Consider the following 24,385-nt stretch of genomic DNA (forward strand, 5'->3'; position numbering starts at 1 on the left):
GGCTCAGCAATTTTAATGATGCTCGCGCAAGAAATAAGAGTTGAAGCAAACGAGAGCATCAAGAAGCAAATTCAAAACACATTTAAGCCTAACCCGCTTCCTATGAAAAGGAATCTCGTACACAAATAAATTCATGAAGAACAAAGTGACAAGCATAAGAAGGCAATACAAGCGCAACTTCAAAATTCTCAACATAAAGAGGGGAAACTTAATATTATTAAGATGCATATAACCATGTTTCCCTCTCTCATAATAACTTTCAGTAGCATCATTGATGAAATCCACAATATATCCATCACTTAAAACATTCTTATCATGGTTCATATGCATAAAAGTATCATTATTTTTGGCATAAGAAAAACTCTTCTCATTAATAGTAATTGGAGCAGGATCATTATCAAGAATTTGAACATGGTAAACAAGTTGCATACTAAGGGAATTGTTTTTGGCAATCCAATCATAACTATGACAAGTTTCATAAGGATAGTTATAACCTATATCATAGCATTCTTTATAATAATCATCAAAGATTGGAGGCACAGTGTCATCATAAGAAATAGAATAGTTATCTTTCACAGTATGTTCATCTGTGACCATACCATCATTGTTACTAGAAGGAGATGTATCAAACATATAATGATCAGTAGCAAAAGGATTTTCAAACACCTCATCCCCAAGCTTAGAGCTTTCTATATCATTATGGGAGGAAGCACGGATAGTACTGATACTATGGCAATTATTAACATTATCATTTTCAGAATTAGTTTCCCAGAGATTTGCAATATCAAAAGTAGTGTGCTCTTTCAAATCATGATCACTAATGTAGGTAAAGGGCATAGGAAGATCATTGTATTCAGATTCATTATCATAATAATCATCAGGAGCAACATACTTACGGTTACCTATCGTTATCTCATACACGCGGGGATATGCTGTTACCTCTTTCTTTTTATTCCCCTTCTTCTTCTTCTTCTTCTTCTTCTCCTTCTCCTTCGTTCCCTACTTCTTCTTCTTCTTCTTCTTCTCCTCCTCCTTATCCCCGTTCCCTTCTTTAGGAGGAAGAGGCTTGAAGGGGGGCTCCTCCACATAACCTGATTTATTTCCAGAAACAATAGAAGAAACTTGGGAGGATTCCTCCTTTTCATTAATAAGTTCAAAACACACAGCGGTCCTATCATATTTTGGCAAAGTATCATCTTCTAAAGTATTTTGTATGTAAGTATTTGTATGGCAATTATCAATGCAATAAGAAAAACACCCATGCAGGACATCATCAATATCAAGATCACTCATATGTAACAAAGAGATTTTTCTTGATAACTCTTCACACCACAAAAATAAAGTAAGTTCATCATGCTGATTAGGAGTAATTTCATCATCACAATACAAATTTGCAGCACTCATGGGGTTCGAATTATCATTGGAGGAGCATTGAAAATTAAAATGTCCCGTTCTATGGCAAAGTTCACAAATAAAAGGATAGAGGGCACAAACTTTTTTACCAAGATCATCTAGAGCCCTAGACCACTTTCTAGTTTTTTCATTTCTGTGATGGATACAATATTCATCTTCGATTTGATTAATTCCACAAGGTCTATGCATTCCACAAAAATTAACATGCTTATAGGAAATAGTATTTTCAGAAGTTTGGGCATGCTTATTGCAATCATTAATAACAATTTCATCCTTCATGCAAGCGTCTTTAAAAGGTTCATGATACTTATCAAAATTCTTCCTAGGCAATTCAAAATGAGAGGCAAAAGCTTTATAAAGATTTGCAACAACTTGAGAGTCAAGACCATAAGTAGCACTCATATTTCGAATTTTATAAGTATCCATAAAAGTTTCAATGCATTCATAATCATAATTTATACCTGACTCTTTACCTTTGTTGTTCTCCCATCCTTCAGTATTCTCCTGAATCCGATCAAGAAGGTCCCTTTTAAACTCTTCTTCATTGTGTGTAAATGATCCAGAACAAGTAGTATCCAGCAAGGTTTTATCTTGAAAAGAAAGTCTTGCATAGAAATTATCAATGATGATATTACCAGGAAGCTCATGATTGGGGCATTTGAGCATTAAAGACTTCAATCTCTCCCATGCTTGGGGAATACTCTCTCCATCATGAGGCCAGAAATTATATATGCGGTTTCGGTCTTTGTGAATTTCACTTGGAGGATAGAATTTAGAATAAAATGGAGGAACAATATCCTTCCAATCAAGAGAATGCCCATCCTTCAGCAATTTATACCAATGCGCCGCTTTACCAGACAACGACATAGAGAATAATTTCTTCTTCACTTCATCCATAGAGATACCTGCACACTTGAATAACCCGCATAATTCATGCAAAGAGAGTAAATGATCTCCAGGATGAACAGTTCCATCCCCTTCATAGCGGTTATCTATAACTCGTTCAATAATTTTCATGGGTATCTTGAAAGGAATACTTTCAGTAGGTGGATTTAAAATGTCACAAGCATCATTAGAGTTATCGCATATGGGAGATAAAGTATTATCAGAGCAAATTTTCTCCCCTAAAGATGGGAAGCTAAAAAGATCACAAAAACTAGCTTCCCCAAGCTTAGACTTCTCCATAGCATTAGTAGTAATTGCGTTCATACTAATAACATTGCTACTAGCATGCAAATAAGGTTCCATAGGTTTTTTAATTTTCGCATCAAACAATTCTAACTTAGGAAAAAGATTAAAAAGCTCACCAAATTTTTTGTTGTTTTCCATTATGCCTAACTAGTGAAAATAAAACAAGAAACAAAAAGATGCAATTGCAGGATCTAAAGGAAATAGCTTCGAGCACTCACACACCGGCAACAGTGCTAGGAAATAGCTTAGTAGTCGGAGGATGTGAATACCTTTTACCTTACCTCCCCGGCAACGGCGCCAGAAAATAGCTTGATGTCTACGCACGCTTCTATTCCTGTAGACAGTGTTGGGCCTCCAAGAGCAGAGGTTTGTAGAACAGCAGCAAGTTTTCCCTTAAGTGGATCACCCAAGGTTTATCGAACTCAGGGAGGAAGAGGTCAAAGATATCCCTCTCAAGCAACCCTGCAATCACGATACAAGAAGTCTCTTGTGTCCCCAACACACCTAATACACTTGTCAGATGTATAGGTGCACTAGTTCGGCGAAGAGATAGTGAAATACAAGTAGTATGGATGTATATGAGTGGTAATAGCAATCTGAATAAAATATGGCAGCGAGTAAACATGCAACGAACGATAAATAAACGGAGATTCGATGTTTGGAAACAAGGCCTAGGGATCATACTTTCACTAGTGGACACTCTCAACATTGATCACATAATAAAACCACTCTACACTCTCTTGTTGGATGACAAACACCATTAATTGTGTAGGGCTACAAGAGCACCTCAATGCCGGAGTTAACAAGCTCCACAACATTCGATGTTCATATTTAAATAACCTTAGAGTGCATGATAGATCTGTTATCACCAGAATTTGACCGAGTCAGAGGTGGGCCACGATTGAGAAAGACTTGAAGATATACATGGAAGGGAAAAACAAGAATTGGCCTTATACACGAAATTGGGCTGAATTGCCCATTGTATCTGTAATATAGTAGATCGTATCTTTAGATTAAAAGTTAGAGTTTTACTCGTGCACGGTTAGGTGCACGTCCGAATTAGAAAGTCCGCTGGACTATAAATATGTATCTAGGGTTTATGGAATAAACAACAACACAACGTTCACCCCAAAACAAACCAATCTCGGCGCACCGCCAACTCCTTCGTCTCGAGGGTTTCAATCAGGTAAGCGACATGCTGCCTAGATCGCATCTTGCGATCTAGGCAGCACAAGCCCCACGTTGTTCATGCGTTGCGCGTACTGAAGCGTCTTTGATGGCGCGCAACGTAGTTATCATAGATGTGTTAGGGTTAGCATAGCTCTTCGTATAAACATGCTTACGTAGTGCAACCCTTGCATGTCTAGCCGCCCTCACGCCTATCTCGGGCGTGGGGCGGCACCTGCTTGTTCATCATCTAGTAGATCTGATCAGTTACGATTGCTCCTTGTTATGCAAGGATTAGTTTAATATCTGCAATAGTTAGGCCTTACAAAGGGGGGGAGGATCCAGTGGCACGTAGGGTGGCGTTCGCAAGTCCTAAACAGGATGTTCCGCGGATCAACATCATTGTTGGTTCTTTGGCCTTGTTTAGGATCGGCTTATGAGCACCGTGCGTGGCCGCGAGGCCCAACCTGGAGTAGGATGATCCGATTATGCGGTGAAAACCCTAAATCGTCGTAGATCTCATTAGCTTCATCTTGATCAAGCAGGATCACCAAGTATTCGTGCACCCCGTACGAATCATGGGTGGATCGGCTCTTTGAGCCGATTCACGAGATAACCTGAGAGCCGATCGAGGCTCGTATTTAATGTTTACGTGTATGCCATGCAGGAACATAAGCGAGGCATCCCCATCACCTTCCGACCAGGTATAGGTCAGGTGGCACGCCTTGCACCGCATCGCCGCGTGTGACCGAGAAGAGCATTGCGGGCCGTCGCTCGGAGGGGTCTCGGCCGGCCGCAGCTCTAGGCTCTTCCCGGCTCTACCGTGTTGACAGGCCGCTGCCCGCCGGTGGGTTTTGGCGATCAACACATTCTGGCACGCCCGGTGGGACAATCGTCTACATCAACCACATCGCCATCTACATCTGAGATGGCGACGGACGGCACGCCAGTCACCTACGAGGAGCTGCTCGCCGAGCTCAAGAAGAAACATGACGAGATCAAGGCCACCCTCGAAGCCGACCTCATCGGCTCTTTTCGAGAGAACCCGTACCCATGGCATCGGATGGAAGGGGTTCTCACCACAAGGTGCACTCGATGGGATAGATCTCTCTCGCCCGTCGGAGGAACGCACCAGGGCCCTCGCGGCGGAGATCAACTACTTGGTGGCTCACTCGCTACACCGCCACTCGAAAACTTGGTCAACGTGTTGGAGCGTCTCGCTCTGCGCGTGATCCGGAGATCATGAGCCACCGGTACTCGCCGTCGGGACCAGCTCTCGGGACACACCAAGGAGAGTTGCCACTCGGTCCCGTCCACCGCTGCCATATGCGTTGGCAGCACCACAGTGCCGGCTACACCGGCATTCGTCGTCTACAAGATCGGTGGTGACCCTAGTGACTACCGAGTTTTTGGCTGAGGCGCCTAAGGAGATCCCTCAAGGATACGCGTGCACGTATGTGCCGATTGTGGCAACCGGGCACTCTCAAACCAGGCCACAACGTCGGGGACTCCGGCGCGAGACGGGAGGGACGTCGGCGACGAGCTTGAGAAGCGAGACGTGGCTAACTAAGTACGCCACCCCGACGAAACTCCGAGCCCAGCTCCTGCGGTTGGCTCAGAGCTGGAAAAGCAAACATGGCTGGCTAAGTACGCCACCCGGCGAATCTTCAGAGTGCATCTCTGCAGCCAAAGACGGCGGATCGGATCAGTACCATACCGAGAGACCAGTTCGGCATTATGCCGAAAAGGAGGGCAATCGGCTATTCTAAGCCGTACCCCGACGAGTACGAGATGATCCCGCTGCCACCTAAATATCGGCTCCCGACTTCTCCAAATTCGGTGGATCGGATGGTTCCAGCTCCATCGAGCACATCGGCCGATATTTGGCGCAACTAGGACCGGCTTCGGTGTCGGATCAGCTACGTGTGAGGCTCTTTTCACAGTCCCTCACGGGATCGGCTTTTGGATGGTATACCTCTTTGCCGACAAACTCCATCCAGTCTTGGAAGCAATTGGAAGAACAGTTCCATATGCAATATCATTCGAAGCTTCCGAGTCTAGCATTGCCGATCTAGCACAATTACGTCGAAGCGCGGAGAAACGGTGACAGAGTACATCCAGCGCTTCAGGAATCTTAGGAACCGATGTTATTCGGTTCGTATAACCGAAAAGGAAGCGATCGAGTTGGCGTAGCTGGCCTTGCAACACAGCTCAAGGACATGGCCTCCCAAGCAGATTATCCTCATTGGCGCACATGGTTCGAAACTATCGGCATATGAACAACGCCACCTGCACTGTACCAAGACAAGTTCAAGCGTGCGTAGTCATGGTCGATACAGAGGAAGGTGAAGTGCTGCGGGAGACCAAGAAGTAGCAGTGGCTGAATGGACTCGGGAGGAACCCCGTGTCCCGCAAATGGGTAAAGCCACCAGGGCCGCCAGGGGATTTGATTTTGACGTGACCAAGACTGAACAAATCTTCGACCTCTGCTAAAGGAGAAACAGTTGACGATTCTGAAGGTCTCAAGTTCCCCACGGCGCAAGAGCTAAACGGAAAGCCGTACTGCAAATTCCACAACTCGCTTTCACATGCCACCAACGACTGCAGGGTGTGGCGTCAGCACATCCAAGCGGCGATAGAGAAGGGGCGTTTAATTTTCAACCAGTACGCCATGAAGGTAGACACCCAGCCCTTCCCCGCCGTTAACATGGTAGAAGTCATCTACCCCGAGGGCTGCCAGCCAGGTCCCACGTTCAAAGCATCAACATGGTAGGACACGGGAACCACTGCGGCAAAGATGGAGATGAGGGCAGCTGCTCTCATAGCAAGGATACAGAGGAGGCCGCTCCACGCGATCGGCTCCATCATGATGGCAAGCGCTACGTTACGAGAGGGAGAAGTGAAGAACATAAGATATCAACGACCTCTCTACGATCACCTCCTCAACAAATATGTGAGACAGTATGACCAACGCCGACGGTCCAACTATGATGATGAAGGAGATCGTGCGGCTAGAGAAGCCGGAAGACATCGTCGAGGATCGCTATGAGGAGGAGCACGAGCGCCGTGCCACGGACACATCAAGGAGCAAGATGACAACGCCGGACACCGGGACTACCCTTTCTTCAGACACTGCTGGGATTCAGGAATGAGCCGATTGCCCACAATCGGCAATTGCCCAGAATGCAACAAGAAGAAGAAGGAGGCAGCCAACGTGTCTGTGTTTGAGCGCTTAGGGCCTCTCCCACCACCAAGCAAACGTGCTGAGTCACTTCGTTGGGCAGATCTTGAGGATTCCGAAGACGAGGGACTAGAAGAAGAAGAAGACAGTGCCACCGTCCAAGGTGGTGCCTGACGGACTCAGCCGTTCACAAAGCGCAGGGTTCAACGTTTGCGCGGCCTGGAGGAAGCCGAAGGGTTATACCTGCATACGCTAAGGAAGGCACGGCCTGATCTGGCTGCGAAGGTTCAGCGAGCCCTGGATGAAGAGGGTCGTCCACGGAAAATGGAGTGGCGCCCCAAACAAAGGAGAGCCGATGATGAAACATCGGCTGGAGCAGACATGGTGTTCATCCTCCCTTCGAGTTCGGTGCCCCGGGGTTAGATGAGACATCCGTGGCACAACTTGATCGCGGCCCACGGCCGGTTATCTTTGAGAAGCCACGAGATAAGAGCTACGGGCATCTGAAGGCCCTATACTTACGAGGGTATATCGATGGGAGGCTTTGTGAATAAGATCTTTGGTGGACACGGAGCGGCGATTAACATCATGCCGTACTCTATGCTACGTCGGCTAGGACGCTCTAGCTCGGATCTAATCAAGACCAACGTAACATTGAGCGATTTCAACGGCCAAGCGTGCGGGGCACAAGGAGTTCTGAACGTGGATCGACCGTAGGAAGGAAAACTATCCCTACAACGTTCTTCATCGTCGATAGCACGAGCGATTATCTTTGTCTTCTTGGGAAGAGATTGGATCCACGCCAACTGCTGTATTCCCTCCACGATGCACCAATGCATAATACAGTGGGATGGAGATGAGGTAGAGGTCGTCCAAGCTGACGACTCAGCCGAAGTTTCAACGGCTGGCATGAACGCATGGGAAGCAGCAGGCCAAGAACCCCTCTCAGGCATCAAGTTGGACGATTGCGAGCGTATTGATGTGACAAAGGGGAGGGTTAAGCTGGTTTTATCCACTGGCCTGACCATGTAGTCGAAGCAAAGCGACGTGCAACTTGGCGAGGCTGATCCTTGTGATCGGCCCCAAAGGTCTATGAAGGGACATTGCGGAACCTTCAGTCAGCGCTCCAATCATTATGGAGGCCGATCCCAGCAATCGGCCAAAATTATCCTCACCACATGTTCTGCTTGTGTTCACCTTTGACCCTATCAAGAGCCGACGTGCGAATTACAGAGCCGATATCTGCCATTCTTTAACAGATTCGGCTCGGGGGGCACCTAAATACGGGAACAGATGCAGGGGTACATGAACAAGATGCAGGGGTACATGTGTGCAATGAATACTGGGGGCTGATAGGAGAAAATCGGCCAGTAAAAAAAAAATTTTTTTACAGCCGATGCAAGGGCATCGACTTTAGAATTGAGAGGCAGCCGATGCGCAGCCATCGACTTTAGTGGATTTATGCAATTTTTATCGAGCCTCCACCAGATCCAGGCTAATGGTGGTACCTTCTGTTGCCTCGAGTGAGTAAAACAATGGAAACTTCTTCAGCTACTTCGAGCCGATCCGGGTTCCTGAACCTCTTTGTCAAGGATTTCCAATCTTTGGGGCTAGTTCAGTTGAAATGGAAGATTATCGGCTGTTGGAGGAAGAAAGAGGATCGGCTGTGGCGCATTCTCTCTGACATTCTCGCCCAGTAAGGCTCGGGGGCAGCGAGCTCGAGTAAGACTCGGGGGCAACGAGCCTAGTGGATACTCTGTTTAAAGAGCCGATGGGGATGCCATCGGCTGATTTTTCATTGCAGCCTCCTTCACAGATGATGAGTATTAAAAAGGACTATTGGTTTTGGTTGGAAGAATTCCAAGGTTTTCCTGAAGATTCTGCATTATCCGCCAGAATTAGGAAAAATCATCAGTTGAAGAAGGAAGGGACGAATTTCGAAGGACCGATGCGTTGTTATCGGTTTATTACGCATTGGCAAAGGGGGCGAATCGGCAAGGTCAGTAGAAGGAGGAATCGGCTAAATTAAACTCAAAGGAAATCGGCAAGATCGAATTGGGGAAAGTTCTTCATTGATTAGATTTCTTACATAAAGAGCTGATTGCTCTCAAAAGGAAGTACTAGGGGATACATTGCCCCATCTACTACTACTGGCCCTATTCTAGAGGTCCTATCTATGGGCCATCACTGCTCTCGTCGTCGCCATCGTCGCCGCTATCGGCGCTGCTCCCGGCGGGCTTGTCGTCGCTCCAATGGCCGCCGACCGGGCCCTCGTTGTCTTCATCTTCTTCGTCAGCGTCGTCCTCGTCGCTGTCGAAGTCGCTAAGATTGCCCGGCCAAGGGCAGAACCGCTTGGCCGGCGGCTCGTCGGAGGAGCTCTCGTCGTCGTCCTCTTCCTCCTCTTCCTGCTCCTCCTCCTCCTCGGAAGAGGTGAAGTCGCAGGAGAAGCTGTCGTCATCGCTCTCCTCCTCCGTTTCCCCAACGGCGAGGAAGCGGAGGTCGCTCTCCCCGTCGGTCAGGGACTTGTCGTCCTCGGACCAGATGGAGAAGTCGTGCCTAGACTCCTCCCCGGCCGCAATGGCGCGGCGGGTGTTGGCCGCGTGGTCCTCCGCCGGGTTGTACTCCGGCGTCGGCTCGCGGGATGTGGAGGACTGGCTGGCAAGATCCGATGGGGCAGAGGAGGAGGAAGACATGGTGGCGCAGGAGGGCTCTTGGAGTGCTAATGCGAAGGGGATGCAGAGGAGAACTGTTCGTGGCGGTTAAATAAAAGGGGGATATAGTGGAAATTCAATGCCACAGCAGTTTCCGAGGAAGTGGTGCCACGCGGAGAAGTTGAGAAGGCAAGGCATCATGATATCGCAACGGCTGCGCCACGACATGACCCGACGAAGGAAAACAGAGTGATTTTGGAATTACCAATTCCAAAACCAGGGGGGCATGTGTTATCACCAGAATTTGACCGAGTCAGAGGTGGGCCACGATTGAGAAAGACTTGAAGATATACATGGAAGGGAAAAACAAGAATTGGCCTTATACACGAAATTGGGCTGAATTGCCCATTGTATCTGTAATATAGTAGATCGTATCTTTAGATTAAAAGTTAGAGTTTTACTCGTGCACGGTTAGGTGCACGTCCGAATTAGAAAGTCCGCTGGACTATAAATATGTATCTAGGGTTTATGGAATAAACAACAACACAACGTTCACCCCAAAACAAACCAATCTCGGCGCACCGCCAACTCCTTCGTCTCGAGGGTTTCAATCAGGTAAGCGACATGCTGCCTAGATCGCATCTTGCGATCTAGGCAGCACAAGCCCCACGTTGTTCATGCGTTGCGCGTACTGAAGCGTCTTTGATGGCGCGCAACGTAGTTATCATAGATGTGTTAGGGTTAGCATAGCTCTTCGTATAAACATGCTTACGTAGTGCAACCCTTGCATGTCTAGCCGCCCTCACGCCTATCTCGGGCGTGGGGGCGGCACCCTACTGTTCATCATCTAGTAGATCTGATCCGTTACGATTGCTCCTTGTTATGCAAGGATTAGTTTAATATCTGCAATAGTTAGGCCTTACAAAGGGGGGGAGGATCCAGTGGCACGTAGGGTGGCGTTCGCAAGTCCTAAACAGGATGTTCCGCGGATCAACATCATTGTTGGTTCTTTGGCCTTGTTTAGGATCGGCTTATGAGCACCGTGCGTGGCCGCGAGGCCCAACCTGGAGTAGGATGATCCGATTATGCGGTGAAAACCCTAAATCGTCGTAGATCTCATTAGCTTCATCTTGATCAAGCAGGATCACCAAGTATTCGTGCACCCCGTACGAATCATGGGTGGATCGGCTCTTTGAGCCGATTCACAGGATAACCTGAGAGCCGATCGAGGCTCGTATTTAATGTTTACGTGTATGCCATGCAGGAACATAAGCGAGGCATCCCCATCACCTTCCTGACCAGGTATAGGTCAGGTGGCACGCCCTTGCACTTCGCATCGCCGCGTGTGACCAGAAGAGCATTGCGGGCCGTCGCTCGGAGGGGTCTCAGCCAGCCGCAGCTCTAGGCTCTTCCCGGCTCTACCGTGTTGACAGGCCGCTGCCCGCCGGTGGGTTTTGGCGATCAACAAGATCATTGCAATTATACCAAGTACTAACATAGCATGCACACCGTCACCGACAGACTATGAAAGGAGGAATAGATCACATCAATACTATCATAGTAATAGTTAACTCCATAATCTACAAGAGATTACAATCATAACCTACGCCAAGTACTACATGATGCACACACTGTCACCATTACATCATGAAGGAGGAATAGAGTACTTTAATAACATCACCAGAGTAACTAGATCACAAAGAGAGAGATGAACCACATAGCTATGGTAGAGCCCTCAGCCTCGGGGGAGAATTACTCCCTCCTCATCATGGAGACAGCGATGGCGGTGAAGATGGCGGTGGAGATGGCGGTGGAGATGCCTTCCGGGGGCACTTCCCCATCCCGGCAGGGTGCCGGAACAGAGACTTCTGTCCCCCGAATTGGAGTTTCGCGATGGCGGCGGCTCTGGAAGGTTTTCTGGTGTTTCGTCAATCCGTGTCGAAGATTTAGGTCAGGACGGCTTAAATAGGCGAAGAGGCGGAGTCGGAGGGGCCACGGGGGTCCCACACACTAGGGGGGCGCGCCCCCCCCTAGGCCGCGCCGCCACCACGTGTGGGCCCCCCAGGGCTCCCCTCTGGTGCCTCTCTGGCTCTCTGGATGCTTCCGGGAAAAATAAGGTTCTGGGCGTTGATTTCGTCCGATTCCGAGAATATTTCCTTTGTAGGATTTCTGAAACCAAAAACAGCAGAAAACAGCAACTGGCCCTTCGGCATCTCGTCAATAGGTTAGTTCCGGAAAATGCATCAAAACGATATAAAGTGTGAACAAAACATGTGGTATTGTCATAAAACAAGCATGGAACATCAGAAATTATAGATACGTTGGAGACGTATCACATGACGAGTGATCCGCTCGCTCGGCAAAAAGCGTGTCAAACCCTTGGGTTTCTGCGAGGGCCTGCTTGACCTTGGTGGCCTTGGGGACTCCGCGTGCGATCGTCGCAAAGTCCATGATGGGAAAATGTGCTTTGCACATGGCCAAGGCAGTGGCGGCAGCTCCGCGAGATGACTCTTGCCAATCCCCGATCAGCTCCGGCACCATCTTCATCAGCTTTGTCATCGTATCAATGACAGTGGTGCGGGCCTTCTTCAGGGACAGCTTCCGAGCAATGTTCCAGCAAGCTTCAATGAGGTCGTCGATGGAGTTTCTGGCTTCTTCATACGCTTTAGTTCAGGAGATGCCAGTATCCTTCTTCCACTCAAATCCCAGCAACGCTGATATACACAAAGTATCATGTGATCAGATTCCGGGTTGGGAAGAGGAGAATGCAATATACATGCCGGAGACGGGAAGTCCTTACGGAAGATCAGCTCATCGATGTCCGTCGCCTCCGCCTCAGCAGTCTTGAGCTTAGACGCCAGAGTCTTAACTTTGTTGTTGCTCTTCTTGAGCTTCTCGGCCATCTCTGTCATCGCCTGAGCGTGCTTCTCCTCTAGCTCCTTTTTCATTTTAGTCTCTACGTTCGTGAGACTCCTTGAGGGATTGCTGAAGGGATTCATGCTCGGATTCAAGAACTTCAAGCTTGGTGGAGATCTCGTCGAAGGAGGGGCGCTTGGCAAGCAATTCTGTAAGGCGGAAAGCAAGTTCAAAGTAAAAGACATATTCAACTAACCAGAGCACGTTGAGGAATCTCTAGTAGGATGGAGGCATACCCTCGTTGTTTTTCAAACGAGTCTCGAGGAGTATGATTGCCTGCTGGTCCTCCGCCTCCTTCTTTTTCAGTCGCTCAATCTCCGCCTTCTGCTCCACCACTAGCTTGCGCAGATCTTCGTGCAGCTGGCGGGTATTCGGTGAAGCAAGTAGATTAGCCGGAAATTTAAAATCTGGGGGGCTGGGTGCGAAGTTAAAACTCTTCTTGTGCTAGGAAATTTCAAGTTTCCGCCAAGATTCAAGCAAGACAATACAGTAGAAGCATCGGCTTAAAAAATTTACTCGGAATATATAAACCAATGCTTGGGGGCTAGTCTTACCTAGCGCACGGCTTTGTGTTTCGCAAAGAAAACACGGAGATTGTCCTCCAAGGTTGCCAGGTCTTGCTGCTCTGTCTCCACCGACACCAAGACTTCATTCATCAAGTTTGTCATTTCCGTATGGCGCTGGTGTAGAGGATCTTTTCGAAGAACCAGAAACAAGTGTGGGTGCGTTTGGGGCATACCAGTGGCACCACTTAGCAATAATTTCTTTGCGGCATCATTAGCCGGAGCTTCAGCCGAGGTTGATTTGGGTTCTTCAGGCGGAGGTTTGGAGGAGGAAGCGTCTTTGCCGGAGTCTGTGGTGGGTGTCGGAATATCATCAAGGTTGATGACATTCTTCGGATCCTGAGCCGCAATGGAAGAAGGCTTTGGAAGAATTTCCACTTCTAGGGTAATTGGCATAGAGGCAGGCGAGGGCTTGAGTTTCTTCTTCTGGGGATTATTTCCGACAATTAATGATAGAAAGAGCATGAAACTTAGCAGATTTTGAGATAAGTTGAGAAAAGAGTCAGTCGGAAATTGAGTTATTACCCAGGCTTGTTGAAGAACCTCTCGATGCTGCCATGCGATCTCTTGCCGGTGTCGATCTCCTTGAGGCGTTGTTTTTATTTCTCAAGCTTCTTGGTGGCCGCGGCGCTGGGGGCTTCACGCGCGCGTTTGGCCGCCGACCCGGAAGCTGCGCCCCTCTTCCGTTTTGCGGGAGGAGCGCCTTCAGGAATTTCCGCGTCGGATGCGGCTTCCGGGTTCGTTGTGCAGGCCGGTTTTTACATAGTTTTTCCAGAATAAAAGCAACCTTTAAAGATTTTTTTACAAAAAATTGCATTAGCCTAGGACTCGCTGGTCCACGGGTGCAGATAGTGCACTAAACACTTCTCCTACTAAACTAAACTTGTTGAGTATGTTGTAATCATATGATGCTTATTAAACCCTTTCTTAGACTTTGGATCCATTTACGGGTAGGCTTACGAGGAACCAGATGGAGGAGAAGAGTTATACTATGAAGCATCAGACCTTTCCGAGGGCATTAAATGCATAAACTATGGAATATCATATAGTGTTGAAGAAACTGAAGAGGAGCTAAGCCATTAGACTTCCATGAATAGTTTAGTTGAGCCGAGCGACCTAGAACTCTACCAAATAAGTTGTTGACCTCCAATGGTACTTAGTTTAGTAGTACCAATAATGTTGAGGTTTGTTAATGCAATTTATGAGTCGTTAGTGAATACTCATTGGGATGAGGAGGATCTTGAAGTTTTGTTCACTTTTAGGCTATAATATTAAGTTTGTAATGTTAAGTCTATAATTTTTGGAAGAGCTATGTTTTTTTGTTGTACTACGCTAAGGTAAGCAATATTTATGGAACGATATTCCATATGTATTATACCAATGACTTGAGCACTAAAATATGAAGTGATGTGGTAGGTCACCACACCCTATTAACAGTAGCACCATTAACATACTACATATGAATGTTTACCACAAAAGGACCACATAGTTTACCTTCGTCTAAACCATCAACAATTACATCAACAAGGCCCTAAGTCACATCTACATAATGTAGAGGGCAGGGGATGAGCACCACATTGATCACCTTCTTAGTCACGGAGTGATGGTCACCTTCAGGAAATGCTCCAATAGCTTGAACACCAGTGGCCTACTTCCAACTCATAAGGAATGGCAAATTATGGACAACAAACATCACCTTCACATTGCCAACAACAAGGTTCATGATCTTAAGTATCCACTCATCTATTGGTGGTCTTCAGCTTGATTACCCTATTGAATCGAGCACCTGTCAATGGTAAGATGGAAGATGGGATGGAAATCATCTCTAACCAAGGTGCTAGCAAAACCTTTGCACACAAAATTTAGAAAACCTCTAGTGCCCCCCCCCTTCTGGAAGCACTGCCATCTACTTGCTTCTTTCGTGCACTGTTCCCCCAACCTAAGAGTATACATGCTTGAGCTTCAACTTCTTCCATGATGGGCACTTCAATAAGAAAACACACATGGCCTGGCATAAATATCAGTCAATTACTTTGCACACATTGCACCTAATGAAAGAAATTCAACATAGTGATGTGTAGCATTGTTCTTAACAAATGACAAGGGTGTTTTTGGTTTCCTATATTTTTTTTCACAAAAAGGTAACATTGATCATCTCATATTTCACCTCTAGATAAATGTAACAACTAACTCATACAAGCACCACATCACTATGAGGATAAGGTCTAATCATCAAGGATAGTACAAATTGAGCCTCTGGTCAACAGAGTGTGGTAGTCTAATCATCAAGGATAGTACAAATTCAAAAAATTGTCAAAATTGTACCTCATACAGATGCAATGTTTCTTCAAAGAGGCAATAATAATGAGTAGCCTCTAAGAGCATATTGGCGCCTTCATAGTCCCACCATAGGCCCAATGAGGGTCCGAACACAAAAAGCCCCCAGTGGTCCGAGCGGCCCCAAAAAGTATCTGACTCTCCTTGTCATGACCAACCTTTGGGCCTCATAGAGGGTGTCATACACACCCGGACAAGACTTGTACGTAGGATAAACAGGCGGGCACCACGTGCCAGCGACCTAACCATTTGCCCCCACCCGCACCTCTCAGCTTCTCCCTTATGCGTCCCTCTACTCCCTCCCAATCGAATTGAAGCCACGGTTGCCCCATTTTGCCACTGTTCATGCATCACCGGGTGTCCCCAGCAACTGTGCAAGCCGGCCCACAAACTCCCTTGTCATTGTTTGATATCCACTGATACACATGCCGTGGCTCGCCTAACTGATCTGGCGATTGACATCTCGTACTGCACCACTGGTACCACATGGACCATTTGATTTTAGATTCGATTTTCTTGCCGGCAACAACTCCCTTCGACCATTGCCACTCACCTGCCCCGCCGGCTGCAGCTTTTCAACCATCGACCTAGACCACCTTCATCATGCCCCGCATGCAAGGCGTTTGGCCGTTTGACCAAATAGGTATTTTCTTGTATTTTTTTTTGTGAAAATGACAGAATGTTTTAATGTTTCATTGCTTAATTGTTAGATTTGTATACTATGGATAGTGACGATGAGTTCATCTTCCATTAAATGATGGAATAATATGGCAATGTCGATAAGGATGAAACCAATAGTTTAAGTGGCATGTTTAATGGTTGTAGGAGCTATCTGTTTTCTATAACTTCCTGGATTTAATTTTAATTTGGATTGTTGTATGGACTACTACTATATTTGAATTATTTTTGAATTAATTGATGTGTTAAAAATTACTATGAAATATAGTTGTACCATTTAGATAGAAATATGGACATGTTGATGTAAAAATAACTCAAAATATGAATAGGACTACCAGTAGGGGCTGCCCTTGGGGGTAGGCGCCCCTATTGACACGTACATGTGCCCAAGTTCCCCTAAAGAGGTTGTCGTTTGGGAGATGTTGGACATATTTTCGGGTTTGCCGATGGAGATACTCTAGTGCAATCCATCGGGGCTCTTCAATGAGGGTCGTTGCTAACAGATCAACCAAACCATACAAGTCCGAAAGCAGATCGCCAATGAAAACTTGCCTTTGTAGCCTCAAACATCATCTGCTCATAGACTCCCCACCCCAAACCCCCAAAAAATCAAAGTACCTTTTCTCCAAAGTACCGTATATAGCCTCAAAATATATGCGGCATGACTTTCTAATGTACAAAATATTGGGGTACTACTCATAGAACTACACTAAGCAACCATGCAAACCTGCCTTGAACTAAAACATTGAATCCTGAGCTAAGGCGTTAGTTGTCACTCGTGAGAAGAGATCTACCACCACCGTAGAGTAAAAAAAGTTAATCTTGTTTCCACCATCGCCACAGAGGAAGCACACGTGCTAGTGGGTGGTGCGTGTCGCTTGAGGCGAACCCACGAGTGGAGGTAACAGGTTATGACGCGTGTTTGCGAAGGGACATGTGTGCAACATGGGCTGCCACTTGTTTCCGAGCGATGTCTGCCCCATGGAAAACGAAAACGATTGTTTCTATCTAGTGTGACTCAAAGGTGCTTGAAGCAACGTGGCCGCCGAACTCGAGGTCTTGTGTAGGCATTCAAACAGCCAAAAAAATAAACACAATTAGACTGATAATCCAAACACGCCCTAAGCACAAGCACAAAAATAAAAAAAATGATACCACCCCTGCTTTGAGCTGCATGACAGAAACAGGAAAAACAATCGAAATTTGAAATACCAAAAGAAGGGGACCTGCAAGAAAACCGTTGCAGGAGCAAAGGAGATCACAAGGACAGCTCCCTCTCCCTCCAGTCCTGCCCACAAAAAACCAACTGCTCTCTCTCATCACCTGCAACTACTCCTCCTCGTCTACGTGCATATCCATTACCAATTATTTATTGCAAAACTCCCAACTCCTCCATCACCTCCACCACCTCCCCTAGCCTTCCCCCAAAAATAATAATTTCGGCGGAGCGGCGAGACCAGTGCCAGGCGGAGGGAGAGGCAGCTGACCCTCAGCGAGCGAAGCGCGGCGCGGCGGCGGCGGCGGAGGAGCGGGTGCTCGGCGCCCAATGGCGGAGAACGGCGAGAAGCCGGCGCCGGCGGCGGAGGGAGGTGGAGAGGAGCAGGAGGCGGTGGAGAGCGTGAAGCTGTTCGTGGGGCAGGTGCCCAAGCACATGACGGAGCCGGAGCTGGCCGCCATGTTCCAGCAGGTCGCCCTCGTCGACGAGGTCACCGTCATCAAGGACAAGGCCACCAAGGCCTCCCGAGGTGCGCCCGGATCTGGGTTTCTGCATCGGTTCCGGCTCGGTTTGGGGGCAAGGGCAATGCCGCCGGGGGGAAATTAGGGGGTTTTTTTCGCGCTTCTGCCTCGCGCGCGCCAAAAGTTTTCGAACTATGCCGAGGTTTTCTGCTTCTCCTTCCTCCGTGTTCTGCGCCGGTTTTTCCGGCGCAATGCCGCCGCCGCCGCCGTTGCTGGAGGAGGAGCTGGAGTCGCTTCGGGCGGCGGCGAATTTGTACTGATTTGTGATGTTTTGCTCGCCCGTGCTCGAGCGAGATCTTGTGTAGGATTATCCAAGTATTGCGGGTTTGAGCTCGGATTCGAGTTCTGTCGATCTGAGCTGCGCTAGGCTAGCAGATTTGATCCAATGCTGCTGCCGATTTTGGATTTTGTAGCGCTCTATTTTTCCAAAGTTCAGTTTTTTTTGTCCTTATATACATGCTCCCGTGGCCGTTTTGGCTTGACCTCGTTTTGAAGCAATGCGAGCGCAAATGTGCTCCATTTGCGGGGACTTTTTGGTCATTTGTCGATTGGAAGCTCCGATATTTAGCTAGTTGGTTCACATTGGGGGTCAGAAAACAGTGAGATGAACTTGCTTTAGTCTTCTGCTTGGACTGACATTGCACAATCTCACCACAGATATTTAGCTAGTTGGTCACATTAGCCGGTCTGCACGTTGCTTCCAAAATTTAGAAACTTTGGCTTGATTTTTCCTAAGCTGTTTGTTACTTGGCTCTTGGCAAGGAGAATTTGCCCCTGCTAACACCCTTTTGGGTTGCCTGATGCTTCCTTTTTGTTCCCATCTTCCTCCTAATCTGACCTTTCGATCACGTTAACCCAATGCAGGGTGCTGTTTCCTGATATGTCCCTCAAGGGATGAAGCTGACAAGGCGGTAAATGAATTCCACAATAAGCACACGCTCCCGGGGGTATGTGAGCATTCCTATCTTGACCTATTACTGTGTTTCCATGTCATCTGCCTGGGTGGGATTGTTACAGACTCAGTAGGATCCCCTAGCTTTCATGAGTGGTTCATGAACACTCCACAGTTTGGTTGGCAGGGACGCACTGGAAGCTAAGATATGTCTTCAGCTGTTGGATTCCACTAAATAAATCCTAGTGCGACACTATAGGAAAATTTGATTAAGCGACTCTGTGGGTAGTCTAAAATCATCTAGAACTGTTTGTGTTGAACATCTTTGGGTTCCATCAGATTTTATGAGGATAACCATTTTTAGCTTATGAAGGGGTCACACAAACTGTTATAGGGCTTCAACAGTTAAACCCTGAAATTCTCATTTCCAGATTTGGTGGTGGCATTGGTTGCTATTTTCTTGCTAGGCTATGCCATTCTACCGGGTTGCTTTATTTCTGATATGGAGGACATTTCTTCTTATAGACTTATAGTTAGCTTAGGCTGTAATATTCTTTTCTATATTGCGCTTAGATACTGTAATGCATGTTAAAACATTGTCGGTAGACAATGCAATGCTCATACAATACAAATAATCATGTTTGTAACCTACATGTATCTTTAGCTGTCAGTTGAATCTTCAGTTCGCTATTCTGATGATAAAGCAGAAAGCCACTACAGCTATAGGATACTTGCGTTCATGGCTCGTGTAAAGTTTATGTTTTTGTTTCATTTTTCTGCAAGGTTGCTAATATGCATGATTGTACTTTGGTACAATTTATGAAAGTGAAGTGGTTTAATCCCAGTCCCCATAACCTTAGTCTATGTACTCTTCAAAGACGCGCACTACAGAATCCATTGTTCTTATTGAGTACAGTAGGAGTAGTGAAGGAGGTTCCCTTGCATTGCTAATTTAGCCAGCTATAACCTGATCATGGGAAGTTGATGCAGTATGATAATTAGTGAAGCTTATATCTTGATAAGTAAACATAGGCTGATATTAAGAGTAAGTCCTAATTTTAGCTCCCCACCAAGTAGGGCTGTCAAAACATTTAGGGCAATTGGAGAAAAGGTCTATTGGTTGGAGGAGAAACAAAGTTACAGTTAACCTTAAGCAGAGCCAGACTACTGGGCTTACCGTCTGATGGTAAAAATAATGGGTGTGTTTGTGTTTGACAGCAAGAAATTTGATTCTTTGGTAAATATTGACTTGTGGTTGCCAACCACGCAATGGGCTAGGCTTGTACCTGTGAGAGACACCTAACAAAAAGATCGATCAGCAATTTAGCCACCACACTTGCCATTTTGTACGGAAAATCAACAGATTGTAGCTTCAGTTTTGTGGCACACCTAACTGAGGTCCCAGTCCCACCAAACCTAACTCCAAGTGTGGCTATTTGTGGCCTGGCTCCTATCAAACACAGCCAAAATGTTTGTGTAGATGAAACAGTTGGTTCTGTTGGAAGTGCACGCTTTGCTCTCAAGTAGCTTGAGTTGCAACTAAAGTTCATTTCTGTCCATGCCTTCCATGCTTTGGTCCAGATAGCTTAAATTGCAGCTAATGTACATTTTTTGTGGCGGACCATACTAACTTTATTCAGAATCATAAAGAATTTCATGATTGCACTACACCTACAAATTTTGAGTTGATTCTTTTGTTCTTGAGATCTCTTGACCTGGAGAGAGCGACTGAGTATCTAATCGCCCACTGAGATGGGTATTATTGAAATATATGTAATGTTGCATCAATTAAAGACGTGATACAAAGCATACCATGATTCCTGTCAGTTAAAGACCCATATTCTAATGTTGGACAAATACTAGAATGCTCAGGTTAAATTACTTGGTAATCACTGAGACACTGACTTGTGGAGTCAATTATACACATGTGCATTGCTAGTATCTTTCTATAGTGTTATTGCTACTCTTGTGGTACCCTGTTTGGATATAGTTGAGAGACCTTTTCTTCAAGAAAGTACAGATTTTACAGGCTTGCTGCTACTTGCCTCGCTGATGACAATTTCTTTGTTGAATATACAGGCGTCAAGTCCTTTGCAAGTCAAATATGCTGATGGAGAGTTGGAGAGGCTGGGTAATCAATGTTTATGTAGATCTGATGTCTTTGTCTGATTTTTACATGGGTCTTTGCTTTTGGTCCGTATTGTCTACTGATATGTGAATAGTACACTCATGTTTACACTTGCCATGACTTGCAGAGCACAAGCTTTTCATTGGAATGCTTCCAAAAAATGTATCAGATACTGAATTGACTGATTTGTTTTCTAAATATGGAAATATTAAGGACTTACAAATTTTGAGAGGCTCACAACAAACAAGTAAAGGTATGCTCTTGTGGAGATGTTACTTTCCTTCTCAACCAAATTAAAAATATCACTTGACACTAAATATTGTTAAATAACTTTACTTATTGCAGCTGGCTGCGCCTTCCTTAAATATGAAACAAAGGAGCAAGCAATGGCAGCTATTGAGGCTGTAAATGGGAAGCACAAAATAGAGGTTTGCCCAAAATGAGTTATGATAGCAAGGCAACTTTCACTTGTTGAAATTTACTCTGGTTAACACTCAGCATAGCATATATGTCATGATTTTCAGTGAACTATATACTTTCCCCCCCAACAGTTTGTATGCATTCTCCCACTTGATTGGCATTATCATTGTTGTATTTTCAAATAATTATTTCCATGCTGATGGTGTGAAGCCTTTGGCCAGTCATACATCTGGTCCAATGTGTTACTTTTCCTCAATAGTTGAGATAGTTTTATACTTTTATTATATGTTCATGTATCCACTTCTAGTCAGACTTTGCCTAGCTTCATCACACATGTCCTGAATTTCCCCAACCAATCCATAACATGATTTAAATGATTAAAATGGTAAAGATGTGCAAACACCTAAAGGATAAATTGAGGTTCTTATTGCTAGTATATCCCACATATCGGGCTGATGTTAGCATCTACTCAATGCTGGTGACATGCACACACTACAAGTTCATATCCCCTAAAACTGTTTTCATCCATAAAAAAACAAACAGGTGCCAAGGAAATATGTTTAAATGGTAGGTAACTGGCAATGCAGCAACCCAACTGATATGCTTATTATCATTATATTAGTTAATGTATACATTAGATATATTTTCTGTTATAGCCTTCTTAGCCTACTCTTTGATACATTGGAAGTGCTTTGTAATAATTATCTAGACATCTTCTGAAATCCGTTTATTGTTTACTTTGTGTATAAATTCTTATCCATTTGGTAGGGTTCTAGTGTGCCGTTGGTTGTCAAATGGGCTGATACAGAAAAAGAAAGGCAAGCCAGGAAAGCACAGAAAGCTCAACTGCAACCACCTAATATGCCGAATGGAGGTCCAATGCCACATTCTTCAGCATTTGGAGCTTTGCCGATGGGATATATGCCTCAGTATAATGGATTTGGTTATCAGGTGATTTGTGCTGTTCTTTAAACCTTGTTTGCACTATACACCATTATATCACATGCAATTTTGGATATTTAATACCTTGAGTGTTATGTTCCTAGTTTGACTTCAAGACAGTATTCTTTATAATTTGGAGTTCTTGCATAGACTGTTATTTTCGGAATTGTGTTCTTTGCATGCCAAAAGTAATCCTCAAAACTTCTGTTGTGGCTCTGATTGTTCCGTATTTTTGTACTCCCTCCATCCCATGAAACATGTCTGAGATTTTTCTCAATTTGGATGTGTCTAGACACTACATAGTACTATACACCCGAATTTTGACAATCTCAGACATGTTTCATGGGACGGAGGGAGTAGTTGCAAATAGAATAGGTGGGTGTTTATCAGATGTATTGGAAAATAATTATAATTCAACCGAACTGCCAAAATTTGAATTCACTCCTGGGTATATTACTTGTGGAGCTTCAAGAGATTTAAATATATGTCTTGACTAATCAACATTCTTTTTTACGTGCACTCATCTAATATTGAATATAATTCCCTTTTTATATGCAGCCTCCTGGGACATACGGACTTATGCAGTACCCTTTATCTCCTATGCAAAATCAAACCCCCTTTCAGAATCAAGTAAACTCTATACGAGGCGTCAATCCTGAACTGTCCCCCAATTCAGTTCCTAGATCATTTAATGGAATGCAGTTAGGCAGCCCTTATCCAGCTGTGCCTGGTATGCCGTATACTGGATCCTATCCTGGTGCTCTCATGAGCAATCGTCCTTTTGGGAATTCTCACAATTTGCTTAAAGTTCCAAGTGCAAACGTGAATGCTATTCCGTATAGTCCAGGTAGCAATGGCGGTAACCATACACAAACAGAAGGTCAGCCACATTCGATGTTTATATTTTAATTTACTTATTGTGCAAGCGAAAATGCCATATTCTTTCAAGAGTAGCTTAGCCTGTTAATTATGATGTAATGTCCCCAAAATGCCATGTGCATTTTATTTCCACAACATGAACATTTCCTGTCTCAAAAAATGAACATACATACATGGGTTAGCAACATTATATAAGGCTATCAAAAGATGCATACAATAATCCAGCATGAATATTTTAGCTGGATTGAGAATTCTAATTGTGTGTTAAGTGACAAATATATAATTCTATCATCCATATCGAACATGCATATTGGTTTACCATCTGCCATAGCTGTAAGTGCAAAATCTGTCGCATTATAAACCTAACTACACACGTACAGGTCCTCCTGGAGCCAATCTATTTATCTACCACATCCCACAAGAATTTGGGGACCAAGAACTTTCCGAGGCCTTCCAGAGGTTCGGTAGAGTACTAAGCGCCAAGGTGTTTGTAGACAAAGCCACCGGTGCCAGTAAATGTTTTGGTAAAGTCCCTCACTTGTAGGCTCTCCCAGCGCGCCGTGCATGTAACCCATTAATCCGTCTACAATCTCGTGCAGGTTTCGTAAGCTACGACTCTCCTGTCTCCGCGCAGTCAGCCATTGCTATGATGAATGGTTTCCAGCTAGGCGGCAAAAAACTGAAAGTACAACTCAAGAGAGACAACAGCAGGCACAGTAAACCTTTCTGACAAACCGTTTTGCGATGACCCAACCGGGCGATCATGTTCTTGGTACATATTTGTCAGATAGCTGATCGTGACACTGATTGTTTCCCCCTTGGTGGCGCAGCGCTCTGCATGTCTGCAGAATCTGCCAGGGAGCCCCATGTATCTTCCTCGTTCGGTTCACATTGAATTGGTGCCTTGTGTAATTTCATCTTAGCGTAGCCGTAGCACTTTGTACCATCAGACCATCTTGTACACATCAGAAATTCAGATTCATTCAATTGTTACTTTTATCTCCTTTGGCAAATGGGTTCCTAGTTGCTTAAGCTTGTCTCCTGAGTCGTTTCGTATCACGTCCATGCAGACATAATAATGTTTGCATAATGTTTCTTGTAGAAGGATGTCTCTTTTTATGGGTGGAATTTTGTAGAAGGTTGCCATAGTAGGCTAGCTAGAAACTTTGGCTTTGAGCAGTCTAAATACTTAGCTGGTTGGGTTGAAATGGTATTATTAGATTTGTGGAACAAAAACATTTTTAGAATGTTTCTGATGCTGGAAAAGTATCTTCTATACTTGATAAAAAT

The 24,385-nt window shown here is 45.4% G+C and overlaps 1 protein-coding gene across 1 annotated transcript; it reads left to right on the top strand.

The window, feature by feature from the left end:
* The first annotated feature begins 17,421 nt into the window (after positions 1 to 17,421).
* LOC127345640 (RNA-binding protein BRN1) lies at positions 17,422 to 24,094 on the top strand. The gene is made up of 9 exons (XM_051372125.2): positions 17,422 to 17,842; positions 18,699 to 18,781; positions 20,806 to 20,857; positions 20,982 to 21,107; positions 21,200 to 21,282; positions 22,043 to 22,225; positions 22,775 to 23,096; positions 23,476 to 23,619; positions 23,695 to 24,094. The coding sequence occupies exons 1-9, from the start codon at positions 17,644 to 17,646 to the stop codon at positions 23,823 to 23,825; spliced, it is 1,323 nt and encodes a 440-aa protein (XP_051228085.1). The 5' UTR covers positions 17,422 to 17,643; the 3' UTR covers positions 23,826 to 24,094.
* The last annotated feature ends 291 nt before the right edge of the window (positions 24,095 to 24,385 follow it).

This window comes from Lolium perenne, chromosome 3 (assembly GCF_019359855.2).
Source record: "Lolium perenne isolate Kyuss_39 chromosome 3, Kyuss_2.0, whole genome shotgun sequence".
In the NCBI taxonomy this organism is placed as follows: domain Eukaryota; kingdom Viridiplantae; phylum Streptophyta; class Magnoliopsida; order Poales; family Poaceae; genus Lolium; species Lolium perenne.